The sequence below is a fragment of the Pseudonaja textilis genome, chromosome 3 (assembly GCF_049901715.1).
Source record: "Pseudonaja textilis isolate UNSWEBS1 chromosome 3, rPseTex1.2, whole genome shotgun sequence".
NCBI lineage: Eukaryota > Metazoa > Chordata > Lepidosauria > Squamata > Elapidae > Pseudonaja > Pseudonaja textilis.
Window position 1 is genome coordinate 1,190,264 of NC_141992.1, and position 25,647 is coordinate 1,215,910.

General features: G+C 49.1%; 1 protein-coding gene across 1 annotated transcript in view; it reads left to right on the forward strand.

The window, feature by feature from the left end:
• The window catches only part of CTNNBL1 (catenin beta like 1), a 99,999-nt gene that overhangs the window by 36,277 nt on the left and 38,075 nt on the right, over positions 1–25,647 (forward strand). Inside the window, exons 7-12 of the mRNA XM_087928743.1 lie at positions 1,470–1,563; positions 3,505–3,596; positions 5,940–6,012; positions 6,231–6,289; positions 8,061–8,209; positions 21,570–21,751. Coding sequence (XP_087784869.1) covers positions 1,470–1,563; positions 3,505–3,596; positions 5,940–6,012; positions 6,231–6,289; positions 8,061–8,209; positions 21,570–21,751 — 649 coding nt within the window. The remainder of the gene's footprint in view (positions 1–1,469; positions 1,564–3,504; positions 3,597–5,939; positions 6,013–6,230; positions 6,290–8,060; positions 8,210–21,569; positions 21,752–25,647) is intronic.

A 25,647-nucleotide genomic window follows, 5' to 3' on the forward strand; every position in this document is an offset into this window, starting at 1 on the left:
CTGCCTTACAGTCTTCACTCCCCATTTATTTATTTATTGGTTAAGTTTGGTATAACTGCCCTTCTCCTACCCACGGCTCTGAGCGGTGCGTAGTTATTACTGGTTTTATGCTTGTATATTGGTTGTTGTTTTTTTTTAAAAAAATTGTAAGCTGCCCAAAGTCACAGAGGGTGAGCGGGCAGCCTTATAAATTTTCTAAACTTTTATAAATAATAAAAAAAGGAGAGTCTTAAAAGTTGGCTCTGCCAGCTGGGCTGGAGTCCTTTTTAAGGGTACTGTATGCCGGTGGGTGACACCCCCGTGTCACCTGTCCTCTTAGCTTTTGGTCCTTATTTAATCTTTCTTAATTTTAACCATGTGATATTGTCTTTTTTTTTTTTTTTAGTCATGTTGTAAGCTGCCCAGAGTCTCTTCCAACAGTGAGATGGGCGGCATACCAATTTAATACATCTATGTCTGTGTGTATATATATATATATATATATATATATATATATATATATATATATATATATATATATATATATATATATATAAAAGCAAAAGGACCCTCACGCATCAACCTCTTTTTTATATATTGCAGCGACCAAAAGTAGATGCCATATTCCAAGCGTGGGCTTACCGAGACATTACAGAGTGGTACTAATTTCTCCTTCCTTCCAGGTTGCACCTCTCTTTAACTATCCCCCCCCCCCCCTCGTTACTTCTTGTCCTGCCCTCAGGTGCTTTGGATCAAAGTTTTGACCGAAAGACCGTTTTACTCATCAAAGCATCCCTCAGTGGCAGCCATTTTGGTTTCCGCTGTGTTTGGCTGCTTGCCGCCTGCCAGTGTAGGGGCCTTTCCCTTCTCCAGCCTGCTTGCCCTGAGTCTCGTCTGCATATAGGAAATTATGAGCTGGGATAGCCACAACAACAAATCAGCCGACAGGAACTGTTTGGTGACTAAGAAACAGTACCTGTTGTGAGCCATGCCAGCCGGCTCGGAGCCTGGGCGTGGCTTAGTTCTGTATATTTTCCGTATGGATTTATTTTCATGGTCCTGTTCATGATGTACACTGAAGATGGTGTTTGATTTCTTTGTACGACGTGCAACGGGAATAAAGTAAACTAAAACTAAAAGAACTGCATGTAAGAGTTGATTTGCTTCTGTGTATATAGCTTCTGTGATTACGACTTCTGGATTAAGAGTTCTGGTTCTGACCTCTGCTGCATGGGTATTGTATGCATGCATCATACTGTATATCATCAATCAACCAAACCAACGTTTATTGTCAATGCACAACATGTGTCCAATGAAATTGAAACGAGCCTCCTTGGTGCTGGCCCTGTAATATTATATGCAATATTATTGTATATAAAGACATTTCTTCTATAAATGAATCCAGCTGAATTGTTTACTTGTGTGCTGGTTGGATTGCTGCAAACTCTTAACAGACTCTGCCCTTTCTCTCTTTCTTTTCCTTGGCCCAGGTGGACGGGCAGGTGGTTGCATTGTTGGTGCAGAATCTGGAGCGTCTGGATGAAAGCGTCAAGGAAGAGGCGGACGGCGTTCATAATACTCTGGGTAAGTTGGGGGCCCATTGGAAGGGGAAGCAGTCATCTTGCCCTCCAAGGTCAAATCTTCCCCTGTCCTCCTAGACTTCCTGCCTTCCAAGAGCCTGGGGTCCCAACGGCCCTCTTCCACACTGGAAAAGGCTGCTGGATTGATGGCGGAGTTCCCCTCCTTCCTCCCAGCTCTCTGCTCTCCATCCGTCTCTCTGGTTATCATCTTGATATAGGGTGGATTTTAAAGACCAGCCATCATGCAGGGTGCCAAGATGTCTGACTGCATGGGCAGCCTTTATTACATTTATAGGGTTTTTACCAGAAGACAAAGGCAACATAGATAACAGCATCTGGACTGGAGAATAGATGCTACATGGGCAAAACCTCCCAACCAACCCTTAAGACTAGTGATGATGTTAGTAAAATGAGATCACCTATAAGCCTGGAAAGTCCAGGACTTTCCAACCCAACAGATAGTGCAGGGGTCCCCAACCACCGATCCCCGGACCGGTACCAGCCCGTGGAACAATTTCTACCGGGCCGCCGGTTTGCTGGGCACCGCCATCTTGTTTTGATGTAAAAGTGCTTCTGGTGAGCTTTTCCGGGTAGAAAGCGGCGTTTGGGTGCTGAAAGAATCCTCGCGCCTTAGTTTCATCGAGGGGGGGGGGGGGCGGCTTCGAACAAAACTAAGGCGCAAGGATTCTTTCAGCATGCATGGCAAGGGGAGCCGAGCGACCGTCCTGAAGCCGTCGCGAAGCCCATCGACACAGGTACAAAGGAGGAGTTGAAGGTGGCGGGGAGAAGCGGGGGACAGCTGGCTGGCCGGTTGCTCGGCTCGCCTTGCCATGAGTGCTGATGCTGGTACCGGGCCGCAGATGATTTTGTGATGCCGGTACTGGGCCGCGGCACAAAAAAGGTTGGGGACCACTGAGATAGAGGATGAGATCATGCAAGTAGCCAAGAGGCCCTATATAGGTTTATAGACACTGCAGTTTGCTGCCAGCGCCATCTATAGGATCTAAATAGATACTACAGCTATATTCTCCTTGTGTTTCTTTTGCATTGTTTATGAATCGACAATATTCACGGACAATAAGTCGAAAAGAGAAGCATGACAACGGCGGGTGGAGATACGTCAGTGAAGCTTGTCTGGAAGTCCAGTTGCCCTGACTCAACTTCCAGACAAGGGCGTGCGAACGAGAGCGAGGAACCCATCTCCAGCAGCCTGGGCCTCTCAAGGCATGACCTGGCTCTCATCGCCCCAGGCCAGAGGTCCATGTCTTAGCGCAATGTTTCTCAACCCGGGCTGGCTGGGGAATTCTGGGAGTTGAAGTCCACGCCAACATTGTCGAGGAACATTGTTGTAGAGCAGGGGTCCCCAACCACCGGGCCGCGGACCGGTACCAGTCTGTGGAACATTTCCTACCGGGCCGCCAGTTTGCTGGGCCCCGCCATCTTGTTTGACGAGAAAGTGCTTCCAGGTCAGCTTTTCCAGTTGGAAAGTGGCGTTTGGGTCCTGAAGGAATCCTCGCGCCTTAGTTTCATTGAAGGGGGGGCGGCTTCGAACGAAACTAAGGCGCGAGGATTCTTTCAGCACCCAAGGCAAGGGGAGCCGAGCGACCGTCCCGAAGCCGTCCCGAAGCGAAGCCCATCGACAAAGGTACAAAGGAGGAGTTGAAGGTGGCGGGGAGAAGTGGGGGACGGCTGGCTGGCCGGTCGCTCAGCTCGCCTTGCCTTGTCATGCGTGCTGATGCCGGTACTGGGCCGCGGATCATTTTGTGATGCTGGTACCGGGCCGTGGCACAAAAAAGGTTGGGGACCACTGTTGTAGAGAACGCTGCCGCGTTGGGAAGCCTGCTGAGATAACGCTCGTGACTGTGAAATCTCTGGAAATTCAGCACCGATAAGTCTCTTCTGTACTCTCTCTCTCTCCCCACCCACCCCTTAATCTTCTTCAAAGCTATCATTGAGAACATGGCGGAGTTTCGGCCAGAGGTGTGTGCGGATGCCGCCCAGCAGGGCCTCATGCAGTGGCTTCTTAAGAGGCTGAAGGTGAGCCATGGGCAGATTTTCTCTGACGGTTCCTCTTAAGGTGGGATGGCCAACTGTGCCGGCTTTAGGACCTGTAGGAACTCCCAGAATTCCCCAGGTAGTGTTGAATTCTGGGAACTGAAGTCCAGAAGTCTTAAAAGTTCCTAAGACTGGACCTCCTTAGCATACATACCATTCTGGACAACTGGCTGCCCAGTCCGTCCAGTGTCGTAATAATAAGAAGAAGAAGAAGAAGAAGAAGAAGAAAGAAGGAAGGAGGAGGAAGAAGAAGGAAGAGGAAGAAGAGGAGGAAGAAGAAGAAGAAGAGGAGGAAGAAGAAGAAGAAGAAGGAGGAGGAGGAGGAGGAGGAGGAGGAGGAGGAGGAGGCCTACAAGGAAGACCAAATGAGGAACAGAACCGAGGCATGGGAAGACAAAGCACTACATGGCCAGTACATTTAAAAAAAAAATAACAGGCAAAGCAGATAATAACAAGACCTGGCAATGGATAAGTGCAGGAAAGTTAAAGAAAGAGACCGAGGGATTAATTCTGGCTGCGCAAGACCAAGCCTTAAGGACAAACGTGTGATGACCCAAAGGGGCGTGGCACAAAAGCAACAAAGTCACAAAAAATAGGTAAAGTCCCTTTCATTCCTCCAACTTGGCCCCCAATGACCAGTTATCATCGGCTAGAGAAAAAACTTCTCCCAAGAACAGTTTTTAAAGGGAAGAATTTCAGTCTGAACCCAAAGTACATATAGATTATAAATAAAAACCAACACAAACCACAAAGCTGCAGCAATTAACGAGACAGGCCGGGATAAGGAATTGCAGACTTCAAAAGATAACGAAACACACACAGTTGGGAGGATGCCAGAACTCAGATAAGACTTGACAAACAAAGATAATTCACGCTTTGCTTCCAGCAAGGAGCTGTGCGCAAACACCCTTTTAAAATCCTGTTCTCCCAGCTGCAGCTAATGAAGGGGATCAGGACCCTTTTCTCCCCCGTAACTCACGTTGCTTCCTTCTCCGCTCCTCCCTGCGTGCCCTAGGATGAAGAGGGGGTGGGTCTGGGTCTTCCTCTGAATGCCCAGCCAGCCTGTGCCCTTCCCCAGTTTCCTCCACAGCCACCGGAGCCACACTCCCACTCCCACTCCCGAGCCTCCGCCTCGGAATCCGATTCCAACGTATGCAAAGCCAGAATGGAGAAGACAGGAACAGACAGGAAGTGCCGCCTATGCAAAGAAGCTGAAGAAACAGTGGACCACTTGGTGAGCTGCCCCAAGAGGATTGCACAAACTGACCACAAGCAGCGGCACGACAAAGTAGCAACAATGGTCCACTGGAAGATCTGCAAGAAATATCATTTGCCTGGGACCACAAAGTAGAAAAAGGTCATGGAAAATGAAGTAGTTAAATTGCTCTGGGACTTCAGAATCCAGAAAGACAGACACCTGTCACATAACACCCTGGGCTTAACAGTTGTCGACAAGAAAGACAGAAAAAGGTCCGGATAGTGGATGTGGCCGTGCCTGGAGACAGCAGAAGAGAAGAGAACGAACAGGAGAAGAAAAAGAAATTGAAAAGACCTACAAACAGAAATAGAACGACTATGGCAAAGGCAAACATAGTCATAGGCGTCCTGGGCGCGGTCCCAAAACCACTGGAGCACCACTTAAACACCATCAGCGGCATTGACCGATTTGCCGCCGGTCAATTGCGGAAGGCAGCTTTGCTTGGAACAGCTTCCGTCCTGCGGCGATCTCTGTAACACCATCAAACATCCAATTTTGCATCCCGGTCCTCAGGAAGGGCTCGATAGGTAGACAGAAATGCCAAACCCAGTCGGAACATCTGACTGACTGTGTGATGAAGAAGATGATGATGATGATAATAACAACCACCACCACCACCTTTACTATCATTGTACATATATACAGCGAAATCGATCTTGCTCCTGCTGGTGCTCTCCATAAGGATGGTACAATACAACGTGCCTAATATTATAGAAAATGGTCCTTATACAAGCAATTAGCAATGATGTTTCCACGTATGCATGGAGAGCGGTTGTAGCTGCATTTGGGAGTCTGACAGCCCACGGATCAAAGCTGTTTGTAAACCTTGTTGTCTGGCCGGCCGTGCTTTTGTGTCGTCTTCCCGATGGTCAGAGTGAGAAAAGGGCACCGACCAGGATGTGAATCGTCCCTTGAAAACACGAAGAGGGTTGGCGTTGGCTGGGCACCCAACCCTTCCACCCCCCCGCCAAGACCGGAGTTCCTTGGCCATAGGAAGGGGGCGAAATGCATTTCCTGACCAGCTGCTCTGTTCTCCCCCCGACCCCCACCCCCGACCCCCCTTGCAGGCCAAGATGCCTTTTGATGCCAACAAGCTCTACTGCAGCGAGGTGCTGGCCATCCTTCTCCAGAACACAGACGGTGAGTCCTGGACCTGCCCCCCACCCCCGCCCAGTCCGTAGCGGGCTCCGTGCCCCCCTCAATCCCCCCGCCTCTCTGGGCCAGCCCTATCGATTTTAGAAGCTGAGATTGACCTGGAAGGTAGCTGTCAAATCTGCCTTGTGCCCCCTCCTCGCCTTTGCCGGGTTGGGGGGGGGCTGTCAGAGCTGACCTTTGACCCCCTCTCCTCCTCCCTGCAGACAACCGGGAGATGCTGGGGGAACTGGATGGGATCGACGTCCTGCTTCAGCAGTTGTCGGTGAGTGATTGGCTGCCCTCTGGCTTGGCCTGAGGGGGCTGGGGGGGGAGAAGGGGGGGAAGGCTCAGCCGAGGGGAGGGGAGGGGAGAAGGCGCGAGGGGCAGAGACTCGGAGCCGAAGCCCAGCAGGGTTTGAGACCCAGGGTGGGGCGGGGGCTGCGACGCACCTCCTTCACGCAGCCCAGGAAGGATCCGCGAGGAGCATTTTCAGGGGGTCCTTGACGTACGTCTGCTTATTCAGTGACCGTTGGAAGTTACGACGGTGCTGGGGAAAAAAAAGGCGACTTAAAGGCCAGCCTTGGACATGATCAGAATTTGGGGGGGCTTGACTGACTCGCATCCCAGGGTCCAGCTGGCTTCTGACCCCCCCCCCCACCCAAGTGTTTCTGCGGAGCTCGATTTTCATGGGGGGTTTTTAGTGCTTTTCTTTTTTTTAGATGTTTTCCGTTTGGATCAAAACCAAGTTAAAATGCAGAATACAGAACTCAAAAAAAAACAGGTGCAAAAGGGGAACAGAAGGAACAGAAAAACACCCCAAACTATCAAAGCATTCAAAAGTGCATGAAAAAAACAAACAAACCAACATTGCACACCTATTGTCCCCTCTAGTTGAAGACAGATGATGATATGATTACAATATTCGCTGCCCCTCCCCCTTGCGAAACAAGCCCCCCAGGATGTTTTCTTTAAACAACTCAATCCGTTTGCAGCTTGTCGAAGCCCCTTCCCCCATGTTCCTTTCATGCTGCATGCCCCCGGAGTTGCGGGATAGGAGCCGGGTGGGAAACCGACTTCGGAATTAAAGCACCCCAAGTCCACGTCAGTTGACTTTAACCTCAGGGCTTTGGTTAGTAACCCTGGCAAAAGGGATCCTCGTCTTGGGTGCGACGCCCATCCCAACCCCGCCTTGCTCAGCGACGGCCGTTCTGCTCCGGGCTGAGGTCGTAAGTTGAGACTCCCCCCCGGGACAGGATCCTCTTGGGCCAGAAGCTGCCATGGGGCTCAGCCTCCTCCCTTCGGCTCAGGAGCAGCGTTGGTAATGGGTGGGGGGCCCGGGCAGACTCCCTCCTCCCTGGCAGGACTGCCCCCAGAGCCCTCCAGTGGGAAGAAAAAGGGGGCAGACTCCTCCCCACCCCCAACAAGGTTGCCCCAAGAGCCATCTGATGGGAAGACCAAGGGGAGGGGGGGTGGGACGGGCTCCCTCCCCGCCCCCTCCTGCAGCGGGTCAGGCAAGGCCGCCCCAAGGACACCACCCAGTGGGGAGATACGGGGGGACGCAGCAGGGCCGCCTGTTGAAAGGGGGTCCCCAGGCCAGACCAGCTCCTGCCTGCAAGTCCCAAAGGTGGGGGGTTGGTTTTTGGTTTTGTTTTTCCTTCCAAAAAGCAGCTGGACTTCCTTGTTGTCGTTTTTCACCCCCCCCCCCGAAGATGTTTCGCTTCTCACCCAGGAAGCTTCCTCGCTTCTGGCCCGAATGGTGGGGGGGGAGCGGAAGGACTGAGATTCCTTAGCAGTTCTGTGTCTATTTCCTTAACGTGAATATTCCTCAGCCCCAGTTCCTTTAAATCCCAGTTAAATATTCCCCGTTGGCCCAGCGGGGTTGCGTGACCGGGGGCGTGTCTCGGTTTCAAGGCCCAGAAGGACCGGGGGGGGACGGGGACGTGATGGGGAGCTGTCCAGTATTCCGGGGCTGCCACGAAGGGGAGGTGGAGGGGAGGAGTCGGGGAGGTGGCTGATGACTCCCCCCGCCCCCGTGCTGTGTCCCCTCCGGACAGGTGTTCAAGCGGCACAACCCGGGCCCCGCGGAGGAGGAAGAGATGATGGAGAACCTCTTTGACGCGCTTTGCTCTTCGCTGATGCTCAGCTCCAACCGGGATCGCTTCCTGAAGGGGGAAGGGCTGCAGCTGATGAACCTCATGCTCAGGTGAAAGGGGGGAGGGGTGTTAGGGACAGCAGGCCCAGGCCACGGGGGTGGGGGTTTTGCGGGGACAGGGATGGGGGCTCAAGCCCCAATCATAGGTAGAAGCGGGGTGTCTGGAGAGCACAGGGACGGCTGGCTTGCAGGAGGTGTGGGGGCTCCATGGCTGGAGGTTTCCAAGAAGAGGAGATTGGAGAGCCACCTGTCTGGAATGGGCTTCAGGTTGGGCTGGAAGGATCTCCAAGGGCAATTCTGTATTCTCTTCTTCCTCCTTTCCTCCTCCCTCTCCCTCTGACTCCCTCTTCCTTCCTTCCTTCCTTCTCCTCTTTTGTCCTGGGCTTCACTAAATATTTGCAAGAAAACTACCAAGTTCAGGAAGCACCAAGGATCCACAGTCCTCCTCCTCCTCCTCCTCCTCCTCCTCCTCCTCCTCCTCCTCCTCCTCCTCCTCCTCCTCCTCCTCCTCCTCCTCCTCCTCCTCCTCCTCCTCCTCCTCCTCCTCTTTCTCCTCCTCCTCCTTTCAGTAAAACCCTCTCCCTTCTAGCACTCTTGATGTTATGTAGTTTGGGTAATGAAAAGTCCTCCTCTCTCCCTTTCTACAAACCTCAGTTCCTTCCACCACTGATGAGGTTCCCTAGTTGGGTCATGAAACGTCTGCAAGAAAACAACCAACCTCAGAGCGCACCAAGGACCCCACAAGTCGTCGTCTCCTCCTCCTCCTCCTCCTCCTCCTCCTCCTCCTCCTCCTCCTCCTCCTCCTCCTCCTCTATAAACCCCCACTCCCTTCTAGCACTGATGATGTTATCTAGTTTGGTAGCAAAAACGTGTACAAGAACATAACCAAGCTCAGAGAGGACACTGAATAACTCCACGATCCTCCTCCTCTTCCTCCTCCACTCCTTCCCTTTTTGAATTGAATTGAATTCTTTATTGTCATTGTATGAATAAACAAAGTATAAACATACAATGAAATTCACATAACACCCAGAGACCAGACTCAACATGCACACACACATGATAATCCCCAAACACCCACCCACCTGCCAAAATTCCCCGCCTCCTAAAAACACACAAGCCTCCACACAACAGACCAGCTCACTGATGATGGTCCTTAAGTTCATTGTTAAGTGCCATTATAGCTCTGGGATAAAAGCTGTTCAGGAAACTCGTGTGGTCCGAGTTTTAATTGTTCTGTATCTGTTCCTGACAGAAGGCAACAGCTTCAGAAAGATTGTGAGCAGGATGGGAAGAGTCGCTGAGAATGTTGTGCGACTTCCTCAAACAGCGAGAGGCGAAGGTGTCGTCCAGGGCTGGTAGCTGGAGCCCGAGGATCTTCTGGGCAGTCTGAATGATTCTCTGTAGAGCCTTTTTTTGTCCGCTCCACAGCTGCTCCCATCCCATCCAAAGATGCCGTATGTCAGGACACTCTCAGTGGTGCTGCGGAAGTAGGACAGAAGGAGGCGCTTAGATGGAGTTACCTCCCTGAGCCTTTTCAAGAGGTGCAGCCTCTTCTGTGCCTTCTTCACAAGCACCTTTGCATTCATAGTCCTCCGAGACAGAAGTGCCCAGGAATTTAAAACCACCCACCCTCTTCACCTCCTCACCGTTTATGAACAGCGGTAAATGTACATCTCTCTTCCTCCAGAAGTCAATTATAAGTTCTTTAGGGGTTTTTTTGGTGTTAAGTGTAAGGTTATTTTCTTTACCCCACAGTGTCAGCCCTTGTGCTTCCTTTCTATAAGCAGACTCGTTGTCCTTATTAATGAGCCCCACCCCTGTCATGTCATCTGCAAATTTAATAATTGTGTTGGTGTCATACAATGGGGTGCAGTTGTGTGTACAAAGAATAAAGGAAGGGACTTAGCACACAACCCTGGGGGGGCTCCTGTGCTTAGTATCAAGAGTAGAAGAACGGTGAGATCCCATCCTTACTGACTGTGGCCAATCTGTCAGAGAATCCTTTATCCACAAACAAATCTTGTGATTTTTGCCCAAATTGGATATTTTAAGAAACAACCCATTGGGTAGAATGGAGTTAAAGGTAGAACTATAATTCACAAAAAAACAGCCTTATGTAAGTTCCCTGTTGCTGAATACAACATAGACAACAATAGACATGCGGCTACTTCAATCATCATGGGGTTGAGACCTTACTATCTTCCTACTATTCTGCCTGTCCCGTACAAATACTGTACAAAAGCAGATAGATCAACGCCACAAAGCATCCATACAAAGTCTTTTTTGTTGGTTCATCAGGCATCCTGACAACTCACATTGATGACGAGGTTCTTCTTGAATGTCCAATCCTTTGCATATCTGAATTGTGGTGTAGGAAGATCATAAGGTCTCAACCCCATGATGATTGAAGCGGCCGCATGGTAAAAGATTCAGGCAAGAGCGAAGAAACCTCCCCTGACCCATCAAGGGTCAATTTAGTGACCAATCAGGGTTATAGATGTGGCCACGTGACATGGACTACCATTTCCCAGGGTACCTTAACTCCATTTTCCATGATGCATTCCCTTAAGACAGGGGTGGGCAATTAATTTCTGTCGGGGGCCACATGGAAAATCAGATCTGCGTTCGAGGGCCGAACCAATTTTATAAAAGGCCATTAAAAAAAGCCTCCTTCTCCAAGCAGCCCGCCCGCCCGCCAGGCGGAACCCTTCCTGCTCCTCGGTGGGAAGATGCTCCTGCCTGCAAACTTTGCCTTTGCAAAGTTTAAGCCTGGAAGCCCCGGAAAAAAAGGGGGATCGGCAGGGACTCACCTTCGGAGAGGTCGCACTCGAAGGTGATTTCAAACTCCCAGCCGAGTCCTTTGCAAAGTTCTTTTCTTTCCTACCCCGAGAGTGCTCTGCACTGTTTTGCAGCTTTGGGGGCCACGCAGTGCAGGGCAATACGCCACGCCCAGCGATTTTTTTTCAGGGGTGGGCCGGATTGGACAGACCAACGGGCCGGATGTGGCCCGCGGGCCGTAGTTTGCCCACCCCTGCCTTAAGGGGACAGCTCACAATTCCTAACTCACTATCCCAAATCCCATTAACTAAACTGTCTGGACAGCACAGCATCAGTTGATCTGTTCCTCTTACCTGCAAATCGGTAGGGGTGCAAAGTAGATGGGAGACCAGCCTGAATGTAGTTCGACAAAAGCGTTTCATGACAACAGATGTTAAAGCTCCTGGTCTATACTCATCGAGAGATGCCACTACTGTCTGCTTAGGGACTGGCACTACAATGGAGATCTTCAGGCAGGTAGGGATAGAGCACCGAGACAGGGATAGATTTGAAAATACCCGCGAACCCTCCGCTGCTGACTCTGCAGCGCAGTCTCTTTCTCCTCCTCTTTCAGGCCCTATTCCCTTCTACGCTGATGATGTTCCCTAGTTTGGTAGGGGAAACGTCGGGCAAGAAAACCGCCAGGCTGAGAGAGCAGCGGGTGGGGGGGCCCTCCGGGTAGAGTCCCGTTGCTGTTGTGGAAAGGGTCTCCCGCTGAGGTGACAGTTTGTGGCAGGCGCTGAGAGGACAGCAACCCCTGAATTGCCTCCCATAAGCCCCTCACCCCCACCCCAAAAAAGCCCCTTTGTGTCCACACCCGTTTGTGAAGGGGACGTGGCCGAGTGGAGGGAAGGATTTCTGTGTGGAACACACGGAGCTGCTCTTGAGGTCGATGGGACGCCAGAGCTGCCCCCAGACCCAAGACACAGCATGCACCAAGGCCCCCTTTTCCATCCCCCTCCCACGGGGGACTGAAGCTCATCCCCCTCCCCTCCGCCCTTGCTCTCAGCTTTCTCAAAGGCGGGGAGGGGGCTCTGGGGAAAGAGAGAGCCCCCTTCCTGCCGAGCGAGGCCAGCTAATGCAGCAGAAACAGCAGGGAACTAAATAAATAGCCAGAAAGCATGGATTATTTGGGGGGGGGGAAGGCGTTGTGTTGAGTTTTCTTCAGGCTAATTGAAGCCCTTCTGCAACGGGGTGGTGGTGCGGGGAGCGGAGAAGCCGACCTGCTCTTCCTTCCCTCTTCCAATCTCTTTGTCCTTTTTCTCCTCAGGACTCCAGAGCTAATTAGCCGGAGTCCTTGAGAGTCCAGCGTTCGGATTTTCCTCCCTGGCTCTCCCCACCCCCCCCACCCCCGATCCTTCTCCTCTTCCCAGCACCCCCTTATCTCATCTCAGGGTCACGCTGCGGTGCAGCAACCGTTTGCTGCTCCATCTTGGCCGACCCAAGCTCAAGCGGGGGGCAACTCACCCCAGCGGGACGAATCCAACAAGTCCCGCTTAATTCTTGAAAATAACCTTTGAGGTTATTTTAAACTTCTTCTTCTTCTCCCGTCTGGTTTCTCCTTTGTTCAGTGAGGGATTCCGCTGTTCCTTCGATATTATACAACCAGGTCCCGCGACGCGTTGGCTCTCGCGGTCAGTGGCCGTAGGCCTTCCTCAACAACCGTTCGCAGCAGCGGGTTTACGACAATTGCGGTGTCCTGGAGTCCCGTGATGCTGTCAGGCCCGTCTCAGGTCGGGCGTCTGGGAAAGAAAGACCCTCGACTCCACTTGTAACTAGACTTCGCTACTACAGAGCCCAGTGGTTAAAGCAGAAGCCAAACCAGATCTGAGGAATCCTGGGAGAGAGTCCGGGTGGATGGTCGCTTGAACAGGAGCCAGATTTTATGTGGCACCAGCCCAAAAAGCTGACACGATCCTGGGTTGCATAAACAGAGGCATAGAATCAAGATCACGTGACGTTATTAGTACCGCTTTGTCAAGCTTTAGCAAGGCCACACCTGGAACACAGCATCCAGTTTTGATCACCACGTTATAAAAAAGAGGTTGGGCCTTTGGGAAAGGTGCAGAGAAGAGGAACTGAGAGGATTAAAGGCCCAGAGGCAAAAACATATGAAGAACAGCTGCAGGATTTCGGCCTTCCTTCTTTCCTTCCTTCCTTCCTTTTCACCTCCCTCCTGACTACCTGCCTGCCTTCTTTCCTCTCTCCCTCCTGCTTATCTACTTTTCCTTCCTTCCTTCCTTCCTTCCTTCCTTCCTTCCTTCCTTCCTTCCCCTTCCTTCTTTCCTTCCTTCCTTCCTTCCTTCCTTCCTTCCTTCCTTCCTTCCTTCCTTCCTTCCTTTTCACCTCCCTCCTGACACTGCCTGCCTTCTTTCCTCTCTCCCTCCTGCTTATTCTACTTTCCTTCCTTCCTTCCTTCCTTCCTTCCTTCCTTCTTTCCTTCCTTCCTTCCTTCCTTCCTTCCTTTTCACCTCCTCCTGACTACCTGCCTGCCTTCTTTCCTCTCTCCCTCCTGCTTATTCTACTTTTCCTTCCTTCCTTCCTTCCTTCCTTCCTTCCTTCCTTCCTTCCTTCCTTCCTTTCTCCCTCCCTCCCTCCCTCCCTCCCTCCCTCCCTCCCTCCCTCCCTCCCTCCCTCCTCTTCACCTACTCCTCTTCCTTCCACAAGCCCCCCACCTTCTAGCACCCCTCACCCTAGTTGGGCCATGAAACATCAGCAAGGAGACCCATCAGGCTCCGAGAGTACCGAGGACCCCACAATCCTCCTCCCCCTCCTCGTTGCCCATCTCCTCTTCTTCCTCTGGGAGGGAGAGGAAGGCAGCAGCTTCCATCTCTGGGCAGAATAACCGGGGAAACCTTTCCCCGCGGAAGGGAAGGCGCCGGCTGAGTTTTTAAATTCCGGCCATGTTTCCCAGCTAGAGGGAGGGGGAGAAGTGTTTTCCTGCTGCGAAGCCATTAGCCGGGCTTTCTTTGACCTGTGCAAAGGCCTTTTCTGGCTGCCAGGCACCAGCCGAGACGCTGCCGGAAGGGCCAGCCGTACAGCACAAAAGACAAATGGATTTATGCGCAGGGCAGGGCGGGCGGCCCCTTGCCAGGAGCCTCCGCAGCCGCTCAGAGGAGGAGGAGGAGGAGCGGCCTCTGCCAAAGCTTTCAGAAAAAGGACAGGACAGGATCGCTTGAGTTGGAAGGGGCCTCTGAGGTCCTCTAGTCCAGCCCCATAGGGCTCAAGCAGGAAGCCCTATGCAGGGTTTACAACCGATGGCAGTACGTTCAGGAACTGTTGTGTGAAACTCCCAGGAATATATATTTCAGTTATTTCTTCATATTTTGAATGACGCCAAAGAGGGTCTCTGGGCAGTGCACAGGTAGAATATTTAAAAGCACGAAAACGGTACAGGACTTCCTCAAAACCATTCCTTTAATGGCTGAAGTCACAACGGCCCTGAAAATATTATTATTATTATTATTATTATTATTATTATTATTATTACTACTACTACTACTACTACTACTACTACTTATACTGCTGCCTATTCGCCCATGGCGACTCGAGGTGGCTTACAGGATGTAAAACCATATTTAAAATAAAATAAAAAATAAAAAAACAGCCACCAAGGACCATATCTCCCTCCGCTGTGCAGAGCTTTCCCCGGGGCCACCTGATCAAAATTCGGACTCTCGCCAACCGCTTCGTATTTATGATGGTCTCCAGGCGGTGTGTGTCATGCGGCCTGTTGTTGCGACCTTCTGGGGAGGCTCCCTTCACGCAGCAACCGTGTTCACCTTCTTAACAATTGCAGTTAACAACCCGTGGCGAGGAATGTCATAAAACGGGGCCAACTCGCTTAACGAATGTTTCACTTAGTGACAAAAGCTCGGGGGGGGGGCTCAGTTGTAACTCAAGGACTCCCTGTACTGTTTCAGACAAATGGCCCAGAGAGACAGAGAGTGAAAGAGTGAAAGAGATAAAGAGAAAAGCCCAGAGAAAGAGTGAATGAAGGGAAAGAGTGAAAAAGAGATGGATAGAGAGAAAGAGAGGAGGAGGGAGGGGTCTCTGTGTGTGTGTGTGTGTGTGTGTAAAAGAGAAAGGGGAAAAAAGGCATTGACTTCTGACTCCTTTGGTGGAATAAAATAAGGCATTAACGTTTACCCTCCACTTTTTTACTTTTGCATAATAATATAAACTAGCCATTTTTATAACAACAAATCTATCTAATCAGTAAAACCCTAAATCAAAGCTTCATTTTTTCCCCAACTTCGAGCAAAGTCCATGAGCGGTTTCCAAATATCCCAAAGGTTCTTTTTTCAGGGGGCAACTGGACTTTATGGTTTCTTCTTTTGAAGATGTTTCGCTCCTCATCCAGGAAGCTTCTTCAGCTCTGACTGGATGGTGGGGAAGGGAAAGATTTAGACTCCTTGCAAAACAGCTGGTCATCTGCGTCCTTTTAGAAGGTCGCTGAGGCCACTTGGAGGATGGTCTGTGTGTCCTCGGGGTCACCTGGGCGGTGCAAATGGCTCCTGTAGCCTGCAATTTTTCCCTCTGGAAAGCCATTCCTACCCCCACCCCATTCCAAGGGGAGTTCATTCCAAGTTGCACAGCTAAAAATCTCTAGAGATTCTCAGTCAAATAGAAATAAATCTATTTGTATTTTTCCCCTTTAATCCAAACAGTCAATTTAGCCATCTCTGCTCACTCCGTCGGTTTCTGCAGCCCGGGCCATGTTTTCCAAAGCAGCCACTTTTGGCAAACGTCACGCCACCCATGCAAGAGAGCATGGGTTACAACAGGGGTGGGCAGCGATGGCCCCTTTAAGACCGGTGGACTTTGATTCCCAGAATTCCCGAGCCAGCCAGCCAGCCATGGGAATTCTGGGAATCGAAGTCCACCGGTCTTAAAGGAGCCGCCGTTGCCCGTCCCTTCTCTAAGTGATTAAGACGAACTGCCTACCCTCTGGTAGAACAAATATTTCAAATTAAAAAAAAAACCCAGCCTTGGACAGATCTATCGATCCGTAAAAGCCCTGAACTTAAATTGCCATGAATATTCCAGGCATGCAGCTCCATGCAGCTGTCTTGAGCTCTGATCAATATACAATTGCTTCCTTCGAAGGAAAGAGACTTTAATTGCAATTGCCCGGAGTAGTTTGGTGCTCCATCACTGGAGATTTTTTAGAAAAGATTGGACAGCCATTTACCCAGGGAGAGATGAAGACTTCTGCTGTGGGTAGACTAGAACAGCGGTTGCCAATTCTGGTGGTCCGCAGAGCACCCTCCCAAAGCAATCCAGGCTGCGCAGGAACACAAGGCTGCGCCGCCCACATGGCCCGTGGGAACCCTCCCTGCCCGCTTCACTCCTTACCCAGCAAACTTGCCTGCTAAATTGCTATTTTTCCTTTCCCTCCCAACCATCAGCTGTTCTGCTGTGCCAGGAGATTTAGATTAGATAGGAAGCAGGAAACAGTCAGATTTCTTGCTTTCTAACTAATCTAAAAGCATAGCTGAACCTTCCTAGCTTCTATTTTTCAGTGCAGACTCAGGCAGCAGATAGCAGAAGGGTAGATCTCTGAGTGAATCTGCGATTCTGTGAGCAACTCAACCTGCCTGCCTGCTTTGCCTGATTTTGGGTAAAAGTTGCTCTTTTTTTATAAAAAAAATCAACATTTATATCAATATTTATAATATTTACATACAAGCCATGCCCAGCCAGTCACATGACCACCAAGCCACACCCACAAATTAGGCCACACCTACAGAACCGGTTAGTGGTCCCTGGGATTTAAAATTATGAGTTTGGTGGTCCCCGAGGTCCAAAAGTTGGGCGACCCCTGGACTAGATGGCCTCCAAGGTCCCTTCCAGACCTAGTTCCCAAGCTGAAATGCCAACTTGGTTTAGTCTTTTAACTCTTGATTTTCCAGGTGGAGCAAGCGGGCTTTGGAAATAAAAGAACAAAAGAGCAAGAGTTGGAAGGGACCTTGGAGGTCTTCTAGTCCAACCCCCTCTTTCTCTCTGTGTGTGTATTGTTGTTAGGAATGTAAGTCACCTAACGGCTATTTGGGTTGGAAATATATAAACCAGGATAGACATTTTAATACTGCCTCTTTAAGAGAATCCTAAAAGGGTAATTGGGTGTGGTTTCTCAAACGGCCATAAGATGGAGCCAGAAACCTGGGTTGTTTAGTCGTAGTCTTAGTCTCAGAAGAGAGTGTGAGTGTATCTCTGTTTCCTTCTGTTGGAGAGTTTTGCCGTTCCTCCATTTTTCCTAATTGACTGATATTCATAGATTTAATGTACGTCTGTTACTGAACTTTTTTTTGACACTGGACTTTGTTATTGGATTATCCCTGGACTGAAAACTGACTGATCTTACCTGTGAATGACTTTGGACTGCTTGTTTTGAACTTTGCTTAAACCTTTATTGAAAGTAAAAAACTTACATTTACTGTACAGTGTATCTGTGTGCTGTGTGTGTATTAGTCCAACACTTCTCTCAAATACGTCTCCCTGTATGCGCTCATTCTCCTAACGGGGAATTACCTCAACAAGTGTGTGTGTTGGGAGAGAAGTAGAATAAATTGTTGTTCATCCCCGGTTCCTCTGTTCCAACACACTGCCCTTCGGAGCCCTGAAAAATCAACTTCCTAAACGTACTTGGGATAAACGTGCGTCCACCATCCAACAAAATTTTTAAAATAAATTTTTTTAAAAATAGGTAAAATATAAAATGGATACAGCTGATTGTCAACTTACAACTACAATTGAGTCCCAAATTTATGTTGTTGGGGGAGACGTTTGTTAAGTTGAGTTTTGCTCCCATTTTACGACCATTCTTGCCACAGTTGTTAAGCGAACCCCTGCAGTTGCTAAGTTAGTCACACGGTTGTTCAGTGAACCTGGCCTTCCCCAAGGACTCAGAAGGTCGCAAAAGGGAAGGACACAGCAACCGGCATGAGTACATGCCAGTGGGCAAATGTTTGAACGTTGATCCCACGGTTATGAGGCTGCTACAAAGATCGTAAGTGGGGGCAACAGTCATAAATCACTTGTTTCACTGCTGTTGTGACTTTGAGCGGTCACGAAATCATCATCATCTTAACGACCCCATAATCCCTTGCGGGAGTCTTGGCAACTGAATGGAGTTAGCAAGAGCGTTTTGCTGGCCGGATGCCTTTCCTGTCACCAATGCGGAGTTTTGTTCAGCAGATACATTCTTATTGTGACCAGAGAGGGAAATATCGGCCTTGACCTAGGATCGAACTCACAGCCTTCAGGTTGGGAGCTGAGAGCTCCAACTCGAGGCCACCGCACCACTCTGAGCCGGGGTGGGATTCTGCCGGTTCGGGAACTGGTAGTAAAAAAACCAGCTATTGGTTCAGTCAAACCGGTATTTATTTCTTTTTTTCCTCCCGATGATCAGCTGTGCCGACGATCAGCTGTGCCGGGATCCCCCTGCTTTGCCCAGGAGGCTTCCCTGAGGCACTGGAGCCCCCCCTCACCCCAAAAAATGGAGCACGGGAAGTGGGCTGCACCCAAAAAGCCACACCCACCTAGTCACATGAAGGTGCATTAAAACGAGCATGTCAGGGTTCCGAAGGATGCCCTAATTAATTCATGAGCCAAGTTTCAAAAGAAATCCAATTATTTATATCAGCATTTTTTCCAAGTAGAGTCGTCTCTGCCCTACGTAATTTACTGTTCACCTGTGACTGTGATGGTGAACTTATGCGCGCGAGCCCCAGGCAAATTTACCTCACTGCGCCTGCGCACATCTCCCAGCTGATTTTCGGGCCTTTTTCGGCCTGCCAGAGGCTTGAGGAAAGCCTTTGCAGGCTGAAAAATAGGCCCGTTTTATCATTTCCGGAAATGATGAAACGGGCCTATTTTTCGGCCTGCAAAGCCTGCAGAGGCTTCCCTCAAGCCTCCGGCAGGCCGAAAAAGGCCTCAATCAGGCCGAAAATCAGCTGGGAGGCGCAGTGCAGGTAAGGGGGCAGTGGGACGGGGGGAATTGCGCACGCATTCACAGGGGTCGGGGGAGGCGCGCGCATTCCCTTCTGGGTGCTGGCACGCGAGCGCACATGCATGCAATTTTTGGCACAGGAGCCCCAAAAGCTTAGCCGCCATTGACCTATGACCCTGTTTCCCCCTTCCTCTCAGGGTGTGTCACAAATCACATTCTCCAACAAAGCACTTTCCCGAGCTGTGGAAAATAAGCCTCTCCAGCTGGGCTTGGTAACTTGAGACACAATCTGGAGAAAGATACGCATGGAATGTGCTTCTGGTCATAGCAACGAATTGCTCCATCAGATCTTCACCACCCCCTACACACACACACACACACACGTACATAAACACACACACACATCCATTCCTTCTTATGGCAACTCGAGAGCAAGCCAGGAATGTGCACACCAGAGGCCAAAATGCGTTTTTTTCCTCAGGCAGGCAAACGCATCCGTAATTGGCGCAACCTAGAAGGTCGACGGGGTGGGTTTCGGAGGGTGGGCAGGGGGGCATTTGGCTGCTGGGCTCCCCTGGGTGGCTGAGCTTTCCCATCCATCTCCAGCCCAGCCGGAGGGCCGAGAAAGGCTGTGTCCGCCGAGAGGCTCTGAATGGACAGTTGGACTTGAACCGGGAGCAACTCTGACCTACCTTCCTTAGCCGTTGATGGGTTTGCGTGCTTGCCTGCTTACTCGTTTTTTATAATATTTGCAGATGGCTCCGCATCACCCTCAGAAATGATGATTTGTTCTCTAAAGAGCCAAACACAAGGAAGGGCATTGATTCAGTTGACGGAAAAGCAGGAAGCGGCTCTAAAGAGACATTATAAACAGGTCCCTCAGCCTTAGGGATACCTCTTAAGGGGCTAGGAAACGGACGTGAATTCTTACCATATATTAAACAGAAGAGACTAGAGAAGAGAAGAGAAGAGAAGAGAAGAGAAGAGAAGAGAAGAGAAGAGAAGAGAAGAGCGAATAAAGAATAAAACAGAACAGAATAGCAAATAAAGCAGAATAGCAAATAAAAAATAGAATAGAACAGAATAGAACAGACTAGAATAGCTAGTGAATAAAAATATATAGAATAGAAGAATAGAATAGAATAGAATAGAATAGAATAGAATAGAATAGAATAGAATAGAATAGGAGAATAAACAATAGAATAGAACAGAAAATAAATAATAGCGAATAAAAAATAGAACAGAAGACTAGAATAGCTAGTGAATAAAGAACATACTAGAGAATAGAGTAGAATAGAATAGAATAGAAACTCCAAGTATTTCTGTACAAAAATGTTTTAGACATTATGACTTACGCATTATACTGTACAAAGAAAAGGAGATGCAATTCTGTATATCCAAATCTTTTGCTGCTGTTGTGGAATAAGCTGTAATCTAAAACCTACGGAAAGTTTTATCCCTGAAGTTAAAACCTTTCCCATTGTTCAGACAGAATCAGGATCTCTGATTTCTTATTCCAGTCATTCTTTCCAATTTGCCTGTAGGATTGATTCATCGGTAACAGTTATTGATAAAAGAAACAGTAGGCTGGGCTTTTTTGTCTCGTGAAATGTAGTAAACCCTTCTAATCGTTTCTTTTTCTTCCAACCAACCATGTCTGACTCTTGGGGACAAGTCCCGGCAGCTTCCTTGGCAAATGGATTGTTATTGCCTCCTTCCTGGGCCTGGGAGGGTGTGACTGGCCCAAGTTCACTCAACTGGCTTTGTCCCTAAGGCAGGACTGGAACTCAGGGTCTGCCAGTTTAAAGCTTGGTGCCTTAACCACACTTCCTCCTCCTCCTCCTCCCTTCTACTACTGTTGATGTCCCCTAGTTGGGTCATGAAACATCTGTAAGGAAGCCACTAAACTCAGAGAGCACCCAGGATCCCACCGTCTCTTTCCTCCTCCTCCTCCTCCTCCTCCTCCTCCTCCTCCTCCTCCTCCTCTCTTCTACCATTGATGGTGTTACTTAGTTCAGTGGTGAAATGTCTGCAAGAAAACAGCCAAGCTCAGAGAGCAGTAAGAACCTCACAGTAGTAGGCCTCTTCCTCCTTCTCCTACTCCTCTTCCTCTTCCTTCTTTCTTCCTTCCCCTTCTCCTCCCACTCCCACTACCCTCCTCCTCCTCCTCCTCCTCTCTTCTAACACTGATGATGTCCCCTAGTTGGGTCATGCAATGTCTGCAAGAAAGCAACCAAGCTCAGAGAGCATCAAGGATCCCACAGTTGTTCCTCCTCCTCCTCCTCCTCCTCCTCCTCCTCCTCCTCCTCCTCCTCCTCCCTGTAAACCCCACTCCCTTCTAGCACTGATGATGTTCCCTAGTTGGGTCATGAAACGTCTGCAAGGAAACAGCCAAGCTCAGAGAGCACCAACAATTGTTCCCCTCCTCCTCCTCCTCCTCCTCCTCCTCCTCCTCCTCCTCCTCCTCCTCCTCCTCCTCCTCCTCCTCCTCCTCCTCTCTCCTCCTCTCCTCCTCCTTTCCTTCCTTCCTTCCTTCCTCCCTCTCTTCCTCCTCCTCTTCCTCCTCCTCCTCCTCCTCCTCCTCCTCCTCCATCAGCAGAGCCCAGGCTCATGGGCCCAACTCTCCTTTCCCCACAGGGAGAAGAAGATCTCCCGGAGCAGCGCCTTGAAGGTCTTGGACCATGCCATGATTGGGCCGGAGGGCGCTGACAACTGCCACAAGTTTGTGGACATCCTGGGCCTCCGCACCATCTTCCCTCTCTTCATGAAGTCCCCGAAGAAGATCAAGAAAGTGGGAGCCTCCGAAAAGGAGCACGAAGGTAGGACTTCCTTGCGTTCTTCCCGGGACAGGCGCCCCGAAAGGAGGGCAGCTTGGTCCATCCGTCTCCCCTCCCGCGAGCAAAGCCAGCCAGCAAGGAGAGCCAGGAGGTGTCTGGGCTCCTCCTCCTAGTTCCAACTCCTTCCCTGCTTGCTGGGTGGCTAATTAGCTCCGGCATCTGTGCCCGCGGTGCACGCCGCCTGTTTGAAGCTGTCTCTTTGATGCCAGCTCTTTGGAAAAGAGTAATGAGCCCGCTGCAAATGTCACCTCCAAAGGAGTATTTTTGGCTCCTGGCACTGAAGTGTGACACGAACATCAGGTAGCCCAGGCACAAATTGCTGCCGGCTCGTGTTAACGTCCTCCCCTTTTTCCTCCCGCTGAGTCCCCAGAGGTGGCCCGGGTGGGGGAACCACATCCAGGATCCCCGTCAGCCTGGTTTCAACGTGGCTCTGTCACGAGGCGCAGCAAGTGTCGGCGCTCCCGTGAAACTGCCCATCTCCAGTCAGCGCTCGGAAGCAAAGTTCACTCCAGGAAGAATGGATTGACGAAGCCACATTGGCACACATCTGGGAAAACCCGACTCGGAGAGTTCCGGGTTTTCCTCTTGTTATCTGCGGGCAGCCTGTGGAGACGGCCGCTGGGGAGGAACCTGGGCCAGTCCGGGAGCCTGGGGAGGGCTCAGACGAGATGGGGCCAGGGCCCCCTGGGAGATAGGTGCTGACTCTGGAGCCTCCGGAGTCTGGCAGCAGCGGGGCAGAGGAACCAGGGGAGCCTGTTTCTTATGGAATGGAATAAGAATAGAATAGAATAGAATAGAATAGAATAGAAATGAATAGAATAGAATAGAATAGAATAGAATAGAATAGAATAGAATAGAATAGAATAGAATAGAATAGAATAGAATAGAGGAATGAAGAGTAGAATGGAATGGAATGGAAGGGAATGGAATAGAATAGAATAGAATACAATAGAATACAATAGAATACAATAGAATACAATAGAATAGAATAAATATTGGAAGGAAGAATAGAATGGAATGGAATAGAATAGAATTAGAATAGGAGAAAGTGAATAGAATAGAAAGAGGAGAAGAGAGAAGAGAAGAGAAAAGAGGTGAATGGCTGAATCGGGTAAATGCAGCTCTTGAATAGAATAGAATTAGAATATAGAATAGAATGGAATGGAATAGAATAGAATAGAATAGAATAGAATAGAATAGAATAGAATAGAATAGAATAGAATAGAATAGAATAGAATAGAATAAATATTGGAAGGAAGAATAGAGTGGAATGGAATAGAATAGAATTAGAATAGGAGAAAGTGAATAGAATAGAAAGAGGAGAAAGAGAAGAGAAGAGAAGAGAAGAAAAGAGAAGAGGTGAATGGCTGAATCGGGTAAATGCAGCTCTTGAATAGAATAGAATAGAATAGAATAGAATAGAATAGAATAGAATAGAATAGAATAGAATAGAATAGAATAGAATTCTTTATTGGCCAAGTGTGATTGGACGCACAAGGAATTTGTCTTGGTGTAAATACTCTCAGTATACATAAAGAAAAGATACATTTGTTAAGAATCAAGAATCCTAATGTACAACACTTAATGGTAGTCATAGGGTACAATCAACAATCCAATCATACTAGGAAACAGTCAAGTGGGCAGAGCTGCCAGAAGGCAAGAGCAGTTAAGACAAAAGGGGCGACTCGGGAGTAAGGCTGGGAGGTGATTGCCCCTCCCCTAAGATATAAAGGACAGGCAAAGGTAGGGAAACCTTTGCAGGAAGCAATGTCGTCCATTCGGTTCAAATTCATTCTTGAAGCTCTGTCTGGAGTTTGTACTTCGGTTGGTGTTTTTTATCACTCATTTGGCACTCTAGTTGTTGGCAGCCATTCAAAGGAGAGAAAGGTGGGTGCTTATCTTGAGGGACTGTTTGACATTCATTACCGGCTGGGAATGCACATAATTCCCAGCATTGAAATATAACCAGACTTGTTTTTAAAATAAGTGTGTGTGTAATTACGGTCTCGGAAGCCTTTGTTGAGAACATTTCCCTGCATAATTAAAAAAGAATCCAAATCCCATCCTCCTGCACCCACCAGTCCATCCCACGGCCCAACCAAATCTTCATCCCAAGTGGAGACAGCCCTCCAGTCACTCCCCTCCAGGTGCAGGGCAGCAAGTCCTTGACTCTCTGAGAAAGGAGTGTTGCTTATGTCTAAACTTCCCCCTCTCTATGGAATCCCCACTCCCAAATTCCCAGGCATGGAAGCTTCTAATTACAAAATGGCCTCCAAAACTGACAGCAAGGCTGGTACGAAAGACGGAATAAGGACACCTCCCCGGACAGGTGTTTCCAGAAACAGGCCAAGGTGTGTGATTTGTTGCCCTGGGAATGAAGCGGGGTACAAATTATCCACGTAGAAAGTGTGCCATGATTTCCTTTGTACTCAAGATGTCATCTTCTCCAAAAAAAAAAAAAAAAAACCAAAAAACCCAAACACGTGAAAGATGGAGAAAAAGTGGCTTTGTGGTGTTTGCTGAAGTTGTGGTCCTTTCTGCCAAGAGTTGCTTGGTGTGGTGAGATTATGACTGAGATTTGCACGGAATGGATGTGTAGCCTTAATCGTCAGCGCGCAAAAGTATTCCAGGGCAAATGTTTGTGGAGATTCTCAGTCATCCAGATCATGGTTGTCACAAAGGGGCTTTTCCAAAAGTCAGTATTTATAGTTTTATTAATTTTACAACACGACATATGAAAAGAATACAAAGGCAAATATTAGGGAAATTAGAAAAGGAAAAAGGGCAGGGGATAGTGGGAGAAAGCAAGAGGGAAGAAAAAAGGCATTGACTCATGACTCTTTGGGTGCAGTAAAATAAGACGTTAACATCTACCTTCAACTTTATACTTTTGCATAATAACAGAAACTAGCCATTTCTATAGCAATCAATCTATCTAACCAGTAAAACCCCAAATCAAAGTTTGTCCAGAGTACTGCAGCGTAAGTTCAGCACCAGAAAAGAAAAGACAGATGACTGGGGCTTCATTTAACCTCTTTATAAACATAATAAGTAGATTTTACAAACCAGTTGTAGATCTCTCCAACGTGGAGCAAACTCCGACCGAAACATGTTGCAAGTAACTTCAACAGCAACTCAGGAGCTCGGAAACAGACATCGGTTTCACTTTAGTTCAGCAGGCAAGCAAGTCACACAGCAGAGGAGAGAAGCCGTCTCACTTTCAATAGACAGACGTTACGGCCACATCCAGGCTCCTTCCAGTTTCAGTTTCCAAACAGCCCTCATTGGCCAACTTAGTTGCTATGCCTATTCATTGGCCATGCTCTATTCCAGTTCATGAACAGACTCTGACAAAGTTTCGGGTTTGTTTGTTTTTTTTTTGCCTCAAGCACAAAGCCCAGAAGCGGTTTCCAGTGAGGGGCTTTTCCAAAAGTCGATAGGACTTGGGTTTGTTCGATTTTTTTGCTTTGAAAACGTTTCGCTTCTCCTCCAAGAACTGAAGAAGCTTCTTGGATGAGAAGCAAAACATCTTCGTGGGTGGGGGTGGGATGGGGTGGCACTCCGAGGAAATCCAGTTGCGAAAGAGAGACGTGCATCTCAAAAGCGAGAGAAATATCGATCTCCCGTCAGGATGAATAGGCGCCAGGCCTTTCGGAAGGAGACTGCGCAAGCGGTTTGATAGAGAGCGGAAAGAATTATGCTGCCGATGACACAGCAGTATGTGGAGTTTGTTAATGAGAAAAAAAAGTGTGTAAAAAGGATTCTTTGCTGGAAGGATGAAAGGAGGGAAAAAATGTAGATGAGGCAGGAATGCATTCCGGAGAATGAGCCGAGCTAAAAACAGAGACATCGGGTGAATACAGAGAGAAAGATCGGTG